This window comes from Chiloscyllium plagiosum, chromosome 15 (genome assembly GCF_004010195.1).
Source record: "Chiloscyllium plagiosum isolate BGI_BamShark_2017 chromosome 15, ASM401019v2, whole genome shotgun sequence".
Lineage (NCBI taxonomy): Eukaryota > Metazoa > Chordata > Chondrichthyes > Orectolobiformes > Hemiscylliidae > Chiloscyllium > Chiloscyllium plagiosum.
This window is the reverse complement of record NC_057724.1, coordinates 19,659,838-19,678,457: the sequence shown is the minus strand read 5'-3', so window position 1 is coordinate 19,678,457 and position 18,620 is coordinate 19,659,838. Positions and strand designations below refer to the sequence as shown.

General features: G+C 40.8%; 1 protein-coding gene across 4 annotated transcripts in view; it reads left to right on the top strand.

Moving 5' to 3' along the window:
- Positions 1-18,620, top strand: part of diaph2 (diaphanous-related formin 2) — a 734,120-nt gene that overhangs the window by 217,119 nt on the left and 498,381 nt on the right. For all 4 annotated transcript variants that reach the window (XM_043704499.1, XM_043704498.1, XM_043704500.1 and 1 more), the window contains one exon: positions 13,603-13,742. In XM_043704499.1, the coding sequence (XP_043560434.1) occupies positions 13,603-13,742 (140 nt within the window). The remainder of the gene's footprint in view (positions 1-13,602; positions 13,743-18,620) is intronic.

Genomic DNA, 18,620 nt, shown 5'->3' with positions numbered 1-18,620 from the left:
TGATTGTATTTGCCTAACTCATGTAAGTTGTGCATAAATATTGGTGAAGCTCAAGACAGCAAGGTAAACCTTCAGAAATAGATATCAATGCAAGGATTGTGAAGGTTTGTAGCTCAGGTTGAGGTTTAGGGTGGAGGTTTGCTCGCTGAGCTGTAGGTTTGATATCCAGACGTTTCATTACCTGGCTAGAAGAGACCATCACAAACACCCCAATCACCATCAATCACATTACCAACGAAAACATCATGAAGCTAGTGGACCTGTGCCTCACCACCCCCTTCACCTTCAACAACATAATCTACAAACAAACCAACGGCACACCCATGGGATCTCCGCTATCAGGATTCGTAGCAGAAGCGGTAATGCAAAGACTAGAACAACCAGCCCTACCAACCATCAAACCAAAAATCTGGGTCCGCTACGTAGATGACTCCTTTTGACATCACAAAATGAAACCAAATAGAAGAGACATTTAACATAATCAACAACACCCTCACAGGCATAAAGTTCACCAAGGAGGAAGAAACCGGCAACAAACTCTCATTCCTGGATGTCACAGTCGAAAGAACGGACAACGGAGAACTACAAACCTGCGTATACAGAAAATCGACAAACACTGACCAAATACTTAATTACACCAGCATCCATCCCAACACACACAAACGAAGCTGTATTAGAACACTATTACAACGAGCCATCTCACACTTCAGCAGAGACGAACTTCGGAAAACAGAGAACCACCTATACAACGTATTCAAGAAGAACGGATACTCAAAAAATACAGTCCGCAGATTCCTCAAGAACAAACCACGACAAGCAGACCAAACACAGCCAGAAACCCTAACCACCTTACCATACATCAAAGAAGTTTCAGAAATGACAGCCAGACTACTAAGGCCCCTTGGAATCCGAGTAGCACACAAACTCACCAACACTCTCAAACAAAAACTAACAAACTTAAAAGATCCAGTACAACCCATGGACAAAACCAACGTCGTCTACAAACTTCCATGCAAGGACTGCCACAAACATTACGTAGGACAAGCAGGAAGAAAGTTAGCCACCAGGAAACACGAACACCAGCTTGCCACAAAAAGGCATGACCCTCTTTCCCTCATAGCCCTACACACGGAGGAAAAAAGCTACCATTTTGACTGGGACAACACATCTATCCTGGGACAGGCTAAGCAAAGACATGCCAGAGAATTCCTAGAGGCCTGGCACTCCAACCACAACGCCATAAACAAACACATAGATCTAGATACCATCTATCAACCCCTCAGAAAATGAAATCACCACAAACCCCAGGAACCCATCCAGGACAAACATATAAATAGAAAGCAGGAGACAACAGCTTTGCTTCACTTGGAGTTCGCCACTGATGTTACCTAGCCAGGTAATGAACCGTTTGGATATCAAACCTACAGCTCAGCGAGCAAACCTACACCCCATAGATATCAATTTCATTTTTAGTGTATACAGTATATACACTAAAAATGTTATGTCTGATTTGCAGGATAATCGTGGGCGAGACTCTTGACACAGACTGGCAAGAAAGTTGCTGCCCCAAATCATTGTCTCAGAGGCAGCATTGAGGGTAATGATGCTTTGTGACCACAAGTGGCAGATAACCATTTATTATTGGCTGACTTTCAATCTCTGACCATTGATTCACCAGCTGTTTGGAAGCAACATCCTGGTGGCAGAGTGGTGAGTTCGTACTCAAGGCTGACTTGAGTGGCTCTTCCACCAGAATATGGCTACTTTTTTTTATTTAAGAAAAACCTGAAAAGGCAGGTTGCTGTTTCTCAGTTTTTGCAGAGTATTATATTAATCCTTTAGCCTCACACTACCAGCTCTCCTTAACTGAATAGCAAACCTGTCCTTTGATCACTAATTGGCCAACTTGGGGAAAATATGCTACTAAGTCTCTCTACACCATACTGTCTGAGGTTCTAACCTCATTTAACCCTGATATTGGGTTTCCAAAAGGAAACCAAAGAAAATCTTAACTGTGTAAGTTAACAACTTAAGCGTGGAAGGAAATGTGCTTTTTATTGAAATTCTCAATGCAGTGGTATGATGAAACTTGGAAAGGCTGTATGTTTTGAAAGGAGGAAGAGTCGGACGCCATAACTAGAACAAATTGTGGATGTCTATTTAGTTGACACAGTTAATGACTACTTTTGATTGCTATGATATGGCGGCGCCAGTGTTGGACTGAGGTGGGCAAAGTTAAAAATTGCACAGCACGAGGTTATAATCCAACAGGTTTATTTGGAATTACCAGCTTTCGGAGCACTGCTCCTTAATCAGGTTACCTGTTACTTAAGAAAGAAAAGAGAGCCAACAGACAATCTCTGTGAGGGGTGGAGGTTTTGGAGCGAGTTGAGCATTTAACATTGATAAAGCAATGCATTGGAAAAACTGTTGTTTTAAATGGGTGGAAGTTCAGCAAAGAAATAGAGTAATTAAATCTCAAATGATAGTTGAGTGTAAATCAAGACAGAAATTCAAAGTTAGATTATTTTTCTGTTGACTAAACTGCAGAAATAAGATTTTGATTTGTGATAAACTTGAAGTTTAGAGCTCTCTTCCACAAACATTAGCTGATACGAGGCCAGTAGTTAACTTTAAATCTGAAATTGATAACATTTTATTTTTTAAGCAAATGTATCAAGAGATATGGGCCAAAGCCAGGAACTTGGAATTCGACGGCATGGTGGCTCAATGGTTAGCACTGCTGCCTCAAAGTGCCAATAAACCAGGCTCAATTCCACCCGCGGCGATTGTCTATATGGTGTTTGCACTTTCTCCCTGTGTCTGTGTGGGTTTCCTCTGGGTGCTCTGGTTTCCTCCCACAGTCCAAAAATGTGCAGGTGAAATAGATTGGTCAGGCTGAAAATTGCCCTGTAATGTCCAGGGTCAGTGCAGACTCTTTTTGTACTGTAGGGATTCTCTCAACGAGGCCACAGAGCAGCCATAATTACAGTGGATGGTGGTAGAGGCTAGAGAGACTGAATGACTTACTCCTGTTTTTATGTTCCTAAGTAGTGCAGCAGAAAATGAGACCATTTAGTACACTTGGTTAAAGGTAACTCATCACATGAGCAGTTCAGATAGTTTCCCACCCCTTATTCCACAGCTTTTCATAGAATCCCTGCAGTGTGGAAGCAGGCCATTCTGTCTATCGAATCCACACTGACCCTGTGAAGAGCATCCCATCCAGACCCACCCCACACTACCCTATCCCGATTACCTTACACTTCCCATGGTTAATCCACCAGTCTGCTCATCCCTGGATAGTATGGGTTATTTAACATGGCCAATCCACCCAACCTGCACATCTTTGGACTGTAGGAGGAAACCAGAGTACCGAGAGGAAACCCTTGGAGATAATGGGAGAATGTGTAAACTCTGCACAGACAGTTGCCTGAGGCTGGAGTTTAACAAGAGTGCTGTGAAGGAGCAGTGCTAACCACTGAGCCACCGTGCCACCCCATATGGAGAAACATCTTCACACAAGTGGTTAGGATCTGAATTATAATCTTGCTTGATAGTGTGTTGGATACAAATACAAATATATCTTTAAAAAGTGAAATTAGATAATAATCTGAAGAGAAATTTGGCATGGCATAAAAAACCTGCAGGAGTGGGACTTGCCGAATAGCTCTTAGAGCAAATTAGATTGGAGACAATAGGGCAAATAGCAACCTTATGTTTTAAACCTTCTATAATTCTATTCTATGATTCCATGTGACTACTTGCATTCTAGTTGCTAATAATTGATTTAGAATTGATGATTAGTTAATTAGATACAGTTGGTGGGCATGTAATTTCATCATTCTGTGGTCACATGCTATATGCTTATGTACAACAATTGTATCATCTTATTGAGATTGTATTATAGATCCCCCCCACTGTAGTCAGCAGGAAATGAGAAACAAAATTGTAAGATCTCAGTTATCTGTAAGAATAATAGAATGGTAATGGTAGGGAATTTAACTTTCCGAATGTAGACTGGGACTGCCATAGGGTTAAGAGTTTAGACGGAGAGGAATTTGTTAAGTGTGTACAAGAAAACTTTGATTCAGTTCATGGATGTACTTATTGGAGAAGGTGCAAATTTTGACCTACTCTTGGGAAATAAAGCAGGGTAGGTGACCGAGATGTCAGAAGGGGAGCATTTTGGGGCCAGCAACCATAATTCTATTAGTTTTAAAATAATGATGGAAAGGATAAATCAGATCTAAAAGTTGAAGTTCTAAATTGAAGGAAGGCTGATTTTTGACAGTATTCGGCAAAAGTTGATTGGGGGCAGATGTTCTCAGGTAAAGGGAAGGCTGGAAAATGGGAAACCTTCAAAAATGGGGTAACGAGAGTCAGAGACATTATGTTCCTATTTGGGTGAAAGGCAAGGCTGATCGGTGTAGGAAATGCTGGATGACTAGAGAAACTGAGGTTTTGGTTAAAAAGAAGGAAACATATGTCAGATGTAGACAGGAGAGATCGAGTGAATCCTTTGAAGAGTTTCAAGGCAGTAGGATTATATTTGAGGGAAATCAGGAGGGCAGAAAGGGAACCTGAGATGGCTTTGGCAAATAGGGTTAAGAATAATCCAAAGGGATTTTATAAATACCTGAAGGACAAAAGGATAACTAGGGAGACAATACGGCGCATCAAAGATCAGCAAGGCAGTCTATGCATGGAACCACGGGAGGTGGGGGAGATACTAAATGAGGTCAAAGTTTGTGAGAAGATTTGTAGCTCGGATGCTAGTTGTTGTGGTTCTGTTCGCCGAGCTGGGAATTTGTGTTGCAGACGTTTCATCCCCTGTCTTGGTGACATCCTCAGTGCTAGGGAGCCTCCTGTGAAGTGCTTCTGTGATCTTTCCTCCAGCATTTGTAGTGGTTTGAATCTGTCACTTCCGGTTGTCAGTTCCAGCTGTCAGTTGCAGTGGTCAGTATATTGGGTCCAGATCGATGTGCTTATTGATTGAATCTGTGGATGACTGCCATGCCTCTAGGAATTCCCTGGCTGTTCTCTGTCTGGCTTGTCCTATAATAGTAGTGTTGTCCCAGTCGAACTCATGTTGCTTGTCATCTGCATGTGTGGCTACTAAGGATAGCTGGTCGTGTCGTTTCGTGGCTAGTTGGTGTTCATGGATGCCGATCGTTAGCTGTCTTCATGTTTGTCCTATGTAGTGTTTTGTGCAGTCCTTGCATGGGATTTTGTACACTACATTGGTTTTGCTCATGCTGGGTCCTTCGTTCTGGTGAGTTGTTGTCTGAGAGTGGCTGTTGGTTTGTGTGCTGTTATGAGTCCGAGTGGTCGCAGTGGTCTGGCTGTCAGTTCGGAAATGCTCTTGATGTATGGTAGTGTTGCTAGGCCTTTGGGTTGCGGCATGTCCTCATTCCGTTGTCTTTCCCTTAGGCATCTGTTGATGAAATTGCGGGGGTATCCGTTTTTGGCGAATACATTGTATAGGTGTTCTTCTTCCTGTTTTTGCAGTTCTGGTGTACTGCAGTGTGTTGTGGCCCTTTTGAACAGTGTCTTGATGCAACTTGGGGTTGTGTTGGGGTGGTTGCTTTCGTAGTTTAGGACTTGGTCTGTGTTTGTGGATTTCCTGTATACCTTTGTGGTGAATTCTCCGTTAGATGTTCTCTGTACCCTCACGTCTAGGAATGGGAGTTGGTTGTCCTTTTCTTCCTCTCTAGTGAATTGGATTCCTGTGAGTGTGGCGTTGATGATCCGATGTGTATTCTCTCTTTGTGTTTTTAATGATTGCAAAAGTGTCATCCACATATCTGACCCAGAGTTTGGGTTGAATTTGCGGTAAGACTGTTTGTTCTAATCTTTGCATTACCACTTCTACTATGAGTCCAGAGATGGGTGAGCTCATGGGTGTGCCGTTGATTTGTTCATGTATTTGATTGTTGAATGTGAAGTGTGTTGTGAGGCACAGGTCCAGTAGTTTGAGTACATGCATTTGGAAAGGCAATGACTGATTAGGGATAGTCAATATGGCTTTGTGTGTGGGAAATAGTGTCTCGGGAACTTGGTTGAGTTTTTTGAAGAAGTAACAACGATGATTGATGAGGGCAGAACGGTGAGCATGATGTATATGGACTTCAGTAAGGTATTAAACAAGGTTCCTCATGGTAGATTAGTTAGCAAGGTTAGATCTCATGGAATACAGGGAGAACTAGCCAGTTGGATACAAAACTGCCTTGAAGATAGAAGACAGGGTGGTGGTGGAGGGTTGTTTTTCAGACCGGATGCCTGTGACCAGTAGTGTGCCATAAGTATTGGTGCTGTGTCCACTGCTTTTTGTCATTTCTATAAATGATTTGGATGTGAACATTGGATGTCTTGTTAGTAAGTTTACAGATGACACCAAAGATGCAAGTCTTCTTGACAGCGAAGATGGTTACCTCAGAATACAACAGGATCGTGGTCAGATGGGCCAGTGGGCTGAGGAGTGGCAGATAGACCTTAATGTAGATAAATGTGAGTTGCTGCATTTTGGAGAAACATATCTGAACAGGACTTATGCACTTAATGGTAAGATCCTGGGGAGTGTTGCTGAACAAAGAGACCTCGCAGTGCAGGTTCATAGTTCCTTGAAAGTGGCGTCGCAGGTAGATAACATAGTGAAACATTTAGTATTCTTTCCTTTTTTGGTCAGAGCATTGAGTATAAGAGATAGGAGGTTATGTTGCGGCTGTACAGGACATTGGTGAGGGCACTTTTGGAATATTGAGTGCAATTTTGGTTTCTCTCCTATCAGAACAGTGTTATGAAACTTGAAAGGGTTCAGGAAAGATTTACAAGGACGTTGCTAGTGTTGGAGAATTTGAGCTACAGCGAGAGACTGAACAGGCTGGGGCTGATTTCCCTGGAGCACAGGAGGCAGAGGGTTGACCTTACAGAGGTTTATAAAATCATGAGGGGTATGGATAGGGTAAATAGACAAGATATTTTGCCTTGGGTGGGGGAGTCCAGAATTAGAGGGTATCGGTTTAGGGTGAGAGGTGAAAGATTTAAAAAGGACCTATGCGGAAACATTTTCACGTGTAGAGTGGTGCGTGTATGGAATGAGCTGCCAGAGGAAGTGATGGTGGCTGGTTCAATTACAACATTTAAAAGGCATTTGGGTGGATCTATGAGTAGGACAAGTTTTGAGGGATATGGGCCAAGTGCTGTCAAATGTGACTAAATTAGGTTAGGATATCTGGTCGGCATGGATGGGTTGGACTGAAGGGTCTGCTTCCATGCTGTACATCTGTGATGCTATCACCCGAATTGTTTTGGTAACAATATTAAAGATAGTGTGTCTAAGTCTTTTACGTTAATTTTCCTCCTTGTTTAGTAAATGGTGGTAAAGGCTAAGTAAATGTATATGTGATGTAACTTCATTCATATTGTGCTTGTAATCTGTTTTCTGCTAATATTAATGCATAGAACAAAAGCAATATTACCACGGTAATAATTGCAAATCAGCAATTTCTATTGGGCAACACTGCTCAGACTGAGTATGGATTAGCCACTCACATCAGGTGCTGAACAATTTCTGGAAACTCAGCAAGCATGACTGTAAGCTAAAGGGAAAGAAATGCAACTTCTACAAATGTGGGGTGATGTTTCATTTCATTTTGATATATTTCAACTTTGGATGATTAGCCACTTTCTGATATCAAAACTAATAGAGGATGTGATTATGAACAATTGTTTTTTTTTACGAACACTCATTAACCTGAAATGAAATTAATTAATTGTCTGTTTAGTATTTAGCAGTTTACATTAATGTCATTAAAACCTCTTGATTAGGATCTACCCATGTTCTTTCGCTTTATAGTGTTCAAGTTATATTTAATGAAAACCTGACTTGTGATGTTGACAAAAACATAACTTCAAAGATCTTGAGTGATATAAATAGTCAAACTCCTGAGAAGTGTTTATCAGAAATACCTCCAGGAGTTCTGACCTCCCACCATAACTTGAATGGAAAATGAGGGGCATTCTAGTTCAAACATTAGAAACAATGATTAGTCCATTTCTTGAGCATTACCTCCAATCTTCTGCTAAAGTAATGGAGTGAAGTTAAAAGATTTCTTAATATCTACCCAGTCTGTTTTTAAGTAAAAAATGCTTTATGTCTGCAACTTCCTTTTGTTTTCATAAAGGCTCACATTGGAGATTTTTAGTAAATGCATCTATTAAATGACTTATAGAATATATGAATTGCAAATGTTTTTTGTTAGGCAATTCATATTGATGGAAAAAAGTCTTAAGTGATCGCTAGAACTTTCTGGCTCAGAATGGTATGGTCAAGTGATTGTGCGTTGGAATTTACTTGAGCAATGATATTACACTTTTATTTCATGTTCGATCTTCCTTTCATATCCTGGTTCTACTATGCGGTGCAGTAGATGGCAGTGTTTATTATCAAGTGTGTGTAAGGAATCTATCGTTTTAAGGTTTTGGACTCAGTTCACAAGCTCTGAATGACAAAGGTAATGAACTAATGATAGTGTTCAAATGAACACGCTGGCATGTAAACATGGCAGCAATCTAATGGTATAATTTGTATGAAACAAATGGAACGTTTTTCCACTTGGGCATAAAACCATCTTGTTAATGTCCATCTTACTATTTAACAGAACGCTTCCAAAATTCTTATTTACGACTTGCTGAGTAAGACCTGTTCAAGGACAGGTGAAAATTGTTCCATTTCCACATTTCAAAGGGATTAATCAGAAATTGACTATACTGTTTTTCATTTTATTAACAGTCTGACAAAGTCAACCTCACTGAATCACTCATTCCAGCTCGTGTCCTAAACTCCTCCGTTATCATCCCTAAGTATGTCCAGACAAAGAAAGCAGTATGTTACAGAGTTAAGCAATCCAAGAATTGATTGGTCAGATGAATTGGGATTGATGTTGAAAAGTCAGCTCAGACTTGATGGGCTGAAAGACATCTTCTGTGCTGTATGTCTCTGTATCTAGCCACATTATCTTGTGAATGGTAGTAGGTGAGCAAGTAACAATTGGATTAGTACAATTCCTGCAGCTGCACTAAGAGAGCACATCTGGGAGCATTCATTCAACGAGGCCATTGGGTAGAACTCGGGAATAACAAAGGTACAGTCACTATGCTGAGGTTATCCTATTGTCCTCAAATTAGACAGCAGGAAATAGAGGAACAGATATGTAAGCAGATCGGGAAAGATGTAAAGGAAACAAGATTGTTGTTGTGAGTGATTTTATCCAGTTTCCTGGTCCTTATCTGGAGAGTATGTGGTGAGTGTGGATTGATCAAGGTTGGCCAATCTCTGGACTGACTGACTGACCCAGCCGCGCAGCGGTGACTCCAAATGGTCACCACTTCCAAGGCCACATGACGACCATTCGATCCGAAGGGAAAGTGTCATGCGCACGGGTTATGGAGTGCACATGGGTAATGAGCCATCATTTTGGAAAGTTCAATGGATGGAGACGAGGAGAGATTGGTGGACGGAGGTTGGGCTGAGGTGGGGGGATGGGTAGCAGGAAAGTTGCTCATTGTGAATGTATCCAAGCCCACCTCTATTGACCCAGGGAAAACATCTCTCAAAAATGTCAACAGGTTAAGGAAAAGTGATTGCAGAAGCATGTTTCCCACTAACAGGATGCTGCTTTCAGTCCAAAATGATTCACAACTGAGTAACTTCACGTGCGCCTTTCAAGGCCAGGAGTGTGAGCTGTACGCTGCAGTGATCGGCTGATCAAATCCAGCATGTTCCTTCAGTTCTTCACGAGACCAAATTCAACCCGCTCTCCCCTCCCTACAAAATCCAACATAAAACACCCACCATTAGTTGCAATTCTCCAATTGAGTAACAATGACTAAACAATCCTGAGTATGCTCCTAGAGTCACCAAAACCAAGTTATGGTAACCAGTTAAGTTGCTAATGTGGCTCAGTTGGGGCAGCACAGTGGTTAGCACTGCTCCCTCGCAACACCAGAGACTCTCATTTGTGGGCGGCATGGCGGCCCAGTGGTTAGCACTGCTGCCTCACAGCACCAGAGACCCGGGTTCAATTCCCACCTCAGGTGACTGTCTATGTGGAGTTTGCACATTCTCCCGTGTCTATGTGGGTTTCCTCCCACAGTCCAAAAATGTGCAGGTTATGTGAATTGGCCATGCTAAATTGCCCGTAGTGTTAGCTGAAGGGGTAAATATAGTGGAATGGGTCTGGGTGGGTTGCGCTTCGGCAGGTCCGTGTGGACTTGTTGGGCCGAAGGGCCTGTTTCCACACTGAGTAATCTAATCTAAACTTCTCCAATATTGACTGGGATTCCCTTAGTGCCACGGGCTTAGGTAGGTCAGAATTTTATAGATGCATCCAAGAGGTTTCATGAAATCGTGTCTAGTTAGCCCAACTAGGAAAGGAAACTAGAAGAAAGTGAGGACTGCAGATGCAGGAGAGTCAGAAGTGAAAAGATTGGTGCTGGAAAAGCACAGCAGGTCAGGCAGTATCCCAAGGAGCAGGGGAGTCAACATTTTGGGATAAACCCTTCATTAGGAATGTGGAGGGGGAATGAGGGGTACATAGTGGGGGTAGGGCTGGGTGGGAAGGCAATAGTTGGATGCAGGTGAGGAGGTAATAGTGATAGGTCAGTGGGGAGGGTGGAGCAGACTGGTGGGAAGGAAGGTGGACAGGTAGGACAGGAGAACATCGAGGGAAAGTGTAGGTCTGTTCAAGGGCAAAGAGGAGAATTTATGATGGTGCCAGAGGAAATGTGTGATGTCTTTAATGATTTCTTTGCATTGGTATTCAACAAGGAGAAGGACATGGATCATTAGGGAGTGGTGTGTTGATATTCTTGGACATGTTTATATTAAGGCGGCAGAGGTGTTGAGTGTTTTGACAAACATTAACATAGATGAGGCCTTGGGAACATATGGATACCGAAGGAGGCAAGGAAGGACAGAGGTCTTTGGATCCTCTTAAGCCACAGCCAAGGTCTAGAAGACTGGAAAATGGTCCATCTTATTTTGTTTAAGAAGATCAACAGGGGTAATCCAGGAAATGAGAGGCTGGTGAGCTTGACACCAGTAATAGGGAAAGTGTTGGAGAAGGTTTTTACGGATAGGATTTACCCTCATGTGAAAAAGAACTAACTGATCAGGCATAATCAATTTGGCTTTGTGCAGGAGAGGTCTTATGTCACAAATTTGCGCAAGTTTTTTGAGTAAGTGATGAAGATGATTGAGGAATGAAGAATGAAGATGACGAAGAATTACTGAATGGAAGGACCAACTGAGTGGAAAATAATCTTATTTTTGCTTTGAAAAGTTGTCACAGGTTACATTCACAATCCTCATGCAGAGGGTTCAAGATGGATTTCATTCTTGGCTTCATAGCTCCACTGTATCTTCCCCTTGTTGTCCATCTCCCACACACCACCACCCCCTTTTTAAAAAAAAGTTGCTGCTTTTATACCAGCCTATTTCTTTTTGTATGTTATTGTAAATGTAAAGCAGAATAAGGTTTCAGTGGTACGAAGAAATAATGCTTTCACATGTCTGTGCATGGTAAATGTCTCTTTGATAAATTCTGAAGTAATCACAATAAAGGCTCAAAAAGAGCATGCTAATTTCATGGCTGGGGTACATTACTCCCATTGAGTGGAGAACTGAATATTTGAAATACCCAGCTATCGCTGTCTCTGGATCATTTTTCCACATTACTGAGGATTCCATGGTGCACTATCTCAGTAAGTCATTGTTTTGTACGAGTGATGTAGAGGAGCAAAAGGATCTATCGTTGTAGAAACATAAATCATTAAAGAATGGAAATAATCAATTCAAAAGCAGCTAAGAAATTAAACTTGTGTGAAATCATGTGAACAGTTTTGTTCTCCATATTATATTTTGTGGTCATTAAACGCACAAGGGCAAGACTGACCAAACTTTATCTCTCGTGGTCATCTCATGCCTCAGTCTTTTTGTGACCCCAGAGTACAAATTGGTGCTTACTTGGATTTTTGATTGGTGGGGAGGGGTGACATTGGTTGGAGAGGGAGATGGGGGCGAGGTGGTGGAAATGTTGAAATCTGATGTAAAGATTGTGCCCCAACCTTTTTACAGGCTGCTATCTAAGCAGAGAAAAGACACAGTGCCTAGTAACTGAAAATAAATGCAAACATTGAAAGGGGCCTCATAACTGTCAAAACTCAATCTAACATCCATAACTGCTATTGTTGCCTCAGAGAAATCTAATTTCAAAGTTTGGGAAATCTTCCATGAGAGAATATGCCAGGAGAATCTTCAGGAATGACATTGGAGCTGGAATATTGTTCAGGAAAGATTGAATGAGCGGGCTCTTTTCTCTGGCAAGAGAAGGTTGAGGGGTGATTTGAGAAGTCTTTAACATCAAAGATAAACTCACCGCTGTCTGAGGACCTTAGGTTGCTCTGTTATCAGACACATTGGTGGTGAGTTTAACCTGGTTGGTGAAGGTAGATGTCAATAAGACCTTTCTACAATTCAATTAAGACTAATACAAAGGGTTAGAAACATAGATGATGAGTAATAATTCAAATATGGTGTTCAGGAAACAAAAACTACTCACCCAGAAAGTATATAGAAGATAGATTTTGCTACCAAAAGGAACAGTCAAAATGAGTGGCTGAGGTACATTAAGGAAAAGTGGCATAAACAGGCGAGGGAGAAAGAAAGGGGATAGTTGATAAGTTTAAATGAAATACAGTGGGAAGACCCTCTTGGGTAATGTGAACATTGACTTGGATCAATTGAACTAAAAGACCTGATTGTGTGCTATACTTCTATGCAATTCAATATAATCTAGATTGATCTGACGGCTGACAGGATAGAGTTGTTTTTTGAAACTGATTGAAGGGGACCTCTGAGTTACAAACAACTGATACACAAACAGTCAAACTTACAAATGTGATCCCATGCAGGGGTGGCAATATAAATTTATGACTTATGAACATTTCCTTTACTGCTGAGCTGCTTTATCTTGTCCTGCATTGTGTTCCGACTTGCGTACTAATTAAATTGCAAATGGAGCAATATGGAGACTGTAGTTAACAGCAGCCACAAAAAGCACACAACCTGCAATACAGATTTGTTAACTTTGTAAGTGATGACGACAATAAATATTTTGAAAATAACCTTTGCTTTCTTTAAATAAATTATTGCAGCACTATATTCTATTTAAAATGATCCCTTTATAGACATATAGGAAATTACTTGTAAATGTAAACATTTTACTTTTACATTTTTATTTGAAACTGATTTTGTTCAGCAACAATCCCTCATTGAAATTATTGCAAGATTTCATCATTAATGTCTGTTGGTACTATGAATATGTACATATATTGGAAGTATCTTTAAAAAAAATCAGTAATTTTACATCTGATCTGCCAGATTCCAGAAATATTATGGAATAACTTGAGCAACTATGATTCTGAAGTGCAGTTTATAAAATTGACTGATTATAAACTTTTATACATGGAGCTTCGGAGTCTGGAATAATTAGGTTATCAACAATTGCTTGATGAGTAACTGTTTGTTTCTTGCTACAGGGTGGGCTGAGGAACAGCAAGCATGAAAGTACCCTCTCATCCCAAGAATATGTTCATGAGCTACGTTCTGGAATCACTGATGATAAACTTCTTAACTGCTTAGAATCACTGAGAGTTTCTTTGACCAGCAATCCAGTTAGGTAAGTGAAACTTTGGTATGGTAGTCAAATTACGGACTATAGTATAATGCGTAAGAGGGGGTGACATAGTGCCTCAGTGGTTAGCACTGCTGCCTCACAGCACCAGGGACTGGGTTCGATTCCTGCCTCGGGTGATTGTCTGTGTAGAGTTTGCACATCCTCCCTCTGCCTGCATGGGCTTCCTCCCACAATCCAAAGATGTGCAGGTGAGGTGAATTGATCATGCTGAATTGCCCTTAGTATTCAGGGATGTGTAAGTTAGGTGCATTAGTCAGGGGTAAATGTAGAGTAATATGGTAGGGGAATGGGTCTGGATGGCTTACCCTTCAGAGGGTTAGTGTGGACTTGTTGGGCTGAAGGGCCTGTTTCCACACTGTAGGGATTCTGTGAATTAAGCAAATTTGAAGCAAGACACAGCAGAAAGAATCTCTGACAATCTGACAACATGGATGGTTAAATAATTATCAGCTGATTGTACGTTTAAATGTATGCTGATCAAGCTCATCCACCATTGTTTTCATGATATAGACTTTGGATAACATTGTGGAGAGACCTCGAGTTTAGATTTGTCCCTTCTTTCTCGCGAAATAGCTTTTTCTTAGGACTCTAGTAAGCAGATTTAAATAGAGAAATGAGAATGACTCATGTAAAAGTAGTACTTTAGTGTGCTCAGACAAAGCGAAGCTACATTTTTTAATGTCACTGTTTTTCAATTTAAATGACTTCAACAATAACTGGCAGTTGTACCTTCAACTTAAATCAAATTAATTAATTTGAAGAGTGATGTACTTTTACATAATTTATGATAGATACGAACGAATGCTCTGGCTCCCCTCTTTTCAGTGTTGTCGGGTGACCACTATAGAGGTTTAAATTATCCTTACATTTCTCCAGTTAAAATGTAGTGAACTATTTTTTACTGTAGAAATACAGAGCCAATCATAATGTTTTTTGAGTGACGGAGCAATTGTATTACCTGCTACCCTGTGAAAAATAATAAAGCTATGATATCAACTGCATACACAAGTGTAAAGCTAAAAGGGATAGTGTTCAGTACAAAAGGAAGATGAAGGAAAAGTTCTCTGCATGTCCTTGGAGCTTAACATTTTATCCTGAGACCATGATGGTCTCAGTTGGTTTCTTGGACCAATTGAAGTAGTGAATATTTTATCGAGACTTCTTTTTTAAGTTTAAATTTTCCTGATTTTTCATTCTTTAAGTGTTGTCACCTGCTGCTTTCTTCTTGACTGACAGAGAGAAAACCTTCCACGACCTGTGTTCAGTTCTCAAGTCCAGAATTCAATTCCTTTTCTCTGCCAAAATAAGCCCCTTTGAAATGGCAGCTTCATTGTATTTTTGTTTTCTTTTTCTTTTTTTCTCTCTTTTTTTCCCCTCGCACATATATTGTGTCTGTGCAGGTGTAGTACACAGTGAAGAAGAACGAGTGCAGAAATCTTTATTTATATTCCACCACCAGGAAGAAAGGAAAAACCTGAGTAGCCAATGACAAGCAGTGCCCTTCTCAACAAGGACAATGCTGGGTGATCAAAAAAGTGAACGGGAGGGCAGGGATTAAATCAAAATTGAGTCGATGGGGGAAATAAAACACTCCACACCCTGCAGTGCCCACCTCTCCGTGAAAATCTTGAGGGTGTTTGGAGACACTGCGTGCTCCTTCTCTAGGGACACCCCGTCTAAATGTAACTGCTGAAGAGGGGCAGGCAATTGACTGTAATGACCCCCTCTACAGCCTGCTGCCAGGACCTGTTTATAGCCAATCTGGTCAGGCTTAGGAGCAGACCTACGAGGATTCCTCTGACTTGTCCTCCCCTCTCTGCTCTGGGTACCCAAAGGTTAGGAGCATGGGTTTGAAGTGCAACTGAAAACATGAAAGAAGGTCTTTAAGAAAAGTGAAAAGGGAGTGCAGATGCCCACACCCCACATGTACATCGTCCACGGACTGCACAGCAATTGGGTTGGGAGTCCGTGAATCACCGCAATCTGCGGTGGCAGGGGACTGCTGCGTGCAGCACCCTCCACTCCAGATCTCAGCGAGAAAGAGGGAGGACTCCCACGTAGAGAGGTCTCCACTGGGGGTCCCCACTGCCTGGTGGAAACTTGGTTGTATTTATCAACTGAGTTAATTGGGTCCTGGTTTGATGATAATGAGTGATAATTCATCTCCAACATATGAAGATTCTGCGAATGGTGCAAATAAAATAAGGCAGGAGGACCATTTCACATTGTATGTCAGTTTATTTGGTCCATTAAAGTACCAGTATATAAATTAGTTGATGGAATTCAAAGGTATATTCCATATTTTATATAATCTTGACCATAAACAAAGGAAAACAAAATAGAGGAATTAATATTGAGCAGTCGAATGCTTGGTTTTCTACTCTGGAAATGCATCAACATTGTAAATTCATCAGAAAAGCCTGTCACAATGGAAAGAATATAGATGATGTACAAAGAAGGGAAAATACGCAAATATAAACAACTGCCATAATGTAGTTTAGATCCTGTCCCTACTCTGATAAGAACGATTTAAATCATTTGCAGTGATAAAGGAGTTTAAAGGTCTCACCTCAAGGTGCTTGAGATGAAATACATAACTACAATGGAAACAACTAATGAAGTATCTAACTGTATCAAAGGTAAATTAGTACAGAGGAGGAGACTATTAATTTTTGGTTGTGTGTGTGGGATGCTGGAAAAGCGCAGCAGGTCAGGCATAGGCCCTTCATCGGGAATTATTTATTATTAAGTTTTGGTGATTAGCTGCAATCTATGAAGGACCAGAGTCACATCTTGCCACTTGAGCGGGACAATTGGTTATATAGCTTGAGGACTTAAGAAGCACCATGCAAATCTAAGTGTGGGGCAAGGCAAAGAGATAGGCCTCCATGAGTTAGTGCAGCTACCAGCAGGATTAAACCGGTTGACATCATGTGCCACCACATTCGAGCCATTTAGCCATTTTACTCCTCTGAATACTGGTGTATTGTGCAGTTGTATCTACCATCTAATTTTGGGTTCCCAAGCAAAGAAGCTACATCTGTGGTTAGATAAGGGTAAAGTCCATCCATTTCCTCCGGGTGCTCCGGTTTACACTCTCAGTCCAAAGATGCGCAGGTTAGGTGAATTGGTCGTGCTAAATTGCCCATAGTGTTCAGGGATTAGTCAGGGGTAAATACAGGATATAGGACAGGGGAATGGATCTGCGTGTGTTACTCTTTGGAGAGTCGGTGTGGACTTGTTGGGCCGAATAGCCTGTTTCCACACTGTAGGGATTCTAAAATATGGTTTAAGAGCATAATGAAATATTGCAGTCAATTCAGTGTTTGAGTTAGTGGTCAGAATGACAAAACGAGTCTTGTATTGGATATTGACAGGTTTTATTTAATTTGAGCTCTGTGTATTGATGGTAATGATTTCACCACATGGAAACAGTGAATGGAATGTGTAGATAAGTGTGTTTGGGATGTGGAATGGTGTCTGGGACTTTGCATCTTTATACTGATGAGAAGTAAAACTATTGAACAAATTTAAAAGCAACATGCCAGTGTTAACAAGGTAAGAAGAAAGTACACAAAGTCTGAATGGATACAGCACTTAACAATATGCAAAGCAAAGCAGCAATATATGTGGGCATTCAGTCGTGCGAATTGCCACTGCATTGATTGAAAGATTACAGTAAAGTCCCCATTATCCAGTACCCTGTTATTCAGAATTCCTAGGCACTCATTAATCAATGGGAGTCGGTTTCCTCATTGTGGGACTGGTTGCCCCTCTCTATCTCGTTCCTGTGATCAAACTTCACTAATAGCATTTGAACAGCCCTGTTTGCAACCATTCACTGTTCATGTGAGATTCAGGGAAGTTGGCTATATGTCTGTTTATTTCTTAATTCCAAGGTTTCAAATCCTTTATCTGCTCTTATGATTTAAAATGTTTTAAACTCATGAAATGCCTTCCATTAAAATAGACAAATGTATTCATACTTTCATTTTCACTGCAATATTTATTCATGAAATAGGAAAAGTGTTTGGCCATTACTCAAGCCTGCTTTGCCATTCAGTAAGCTCATAGCTGGTTTTCTATCTAAGCTCAACTTTCCCACGCTATCTATTGATTTCTGTTTTGATTATTCTTTATAACTAAGTGCTCAGGGATAAAGAATTCTGAAGGTTTGCTATTTTTTGAATGAATATATTTCAACCATCTCGATCCTAAATGCTATTCCCTTATTATCAAACCTTCGATTCTCAACTCCCCAAACATAGGAAATAATTTTCCCTGTCATGTTTATTCAGAATCTTGTTTTAATTAGATTGCTATATATTGTTTAAAACTACAGGTAAAGTAGGCTTACTGTACCTGTCTTCATATGTCAATCTTCTTGCCCCTGGAGTCATTCTAGTGAATATTTGTTGCCTTCCTTTGGTAAGGCAAATGAAACGACGCACAGTAACCATGGTCTCACTTAGACTGCATGTGACTGTTTACAATAAGTGAAGATGATGTTGGCTTCTGATTAGTGCCATCAGCCAGTACTACTTGCTTATTCCCTTTCAAGTAGCATCTTTCACGTGTAGACTTGTGTATCTTGTGAACTAAAGGTATCATACAGCATATATTGGAGGCAATACAATGTACTCATTACAAAAAAATCTGGATACCATTGTTTGTTAATAGAAAGAGAATCTAAGTTGACAAATCGTGGGAATAAACCTGTGGAAAGATAGTTAACTTATGTCGGCACAATACATTTTCTTGAGCTTGATAGACAAATTGTTACCATTCTTCAACTCTTCACTATTTTGAGTTCTTTAGGTGAGTACACGGCTTTACGCTCGCTATAATCATTCTCATCAC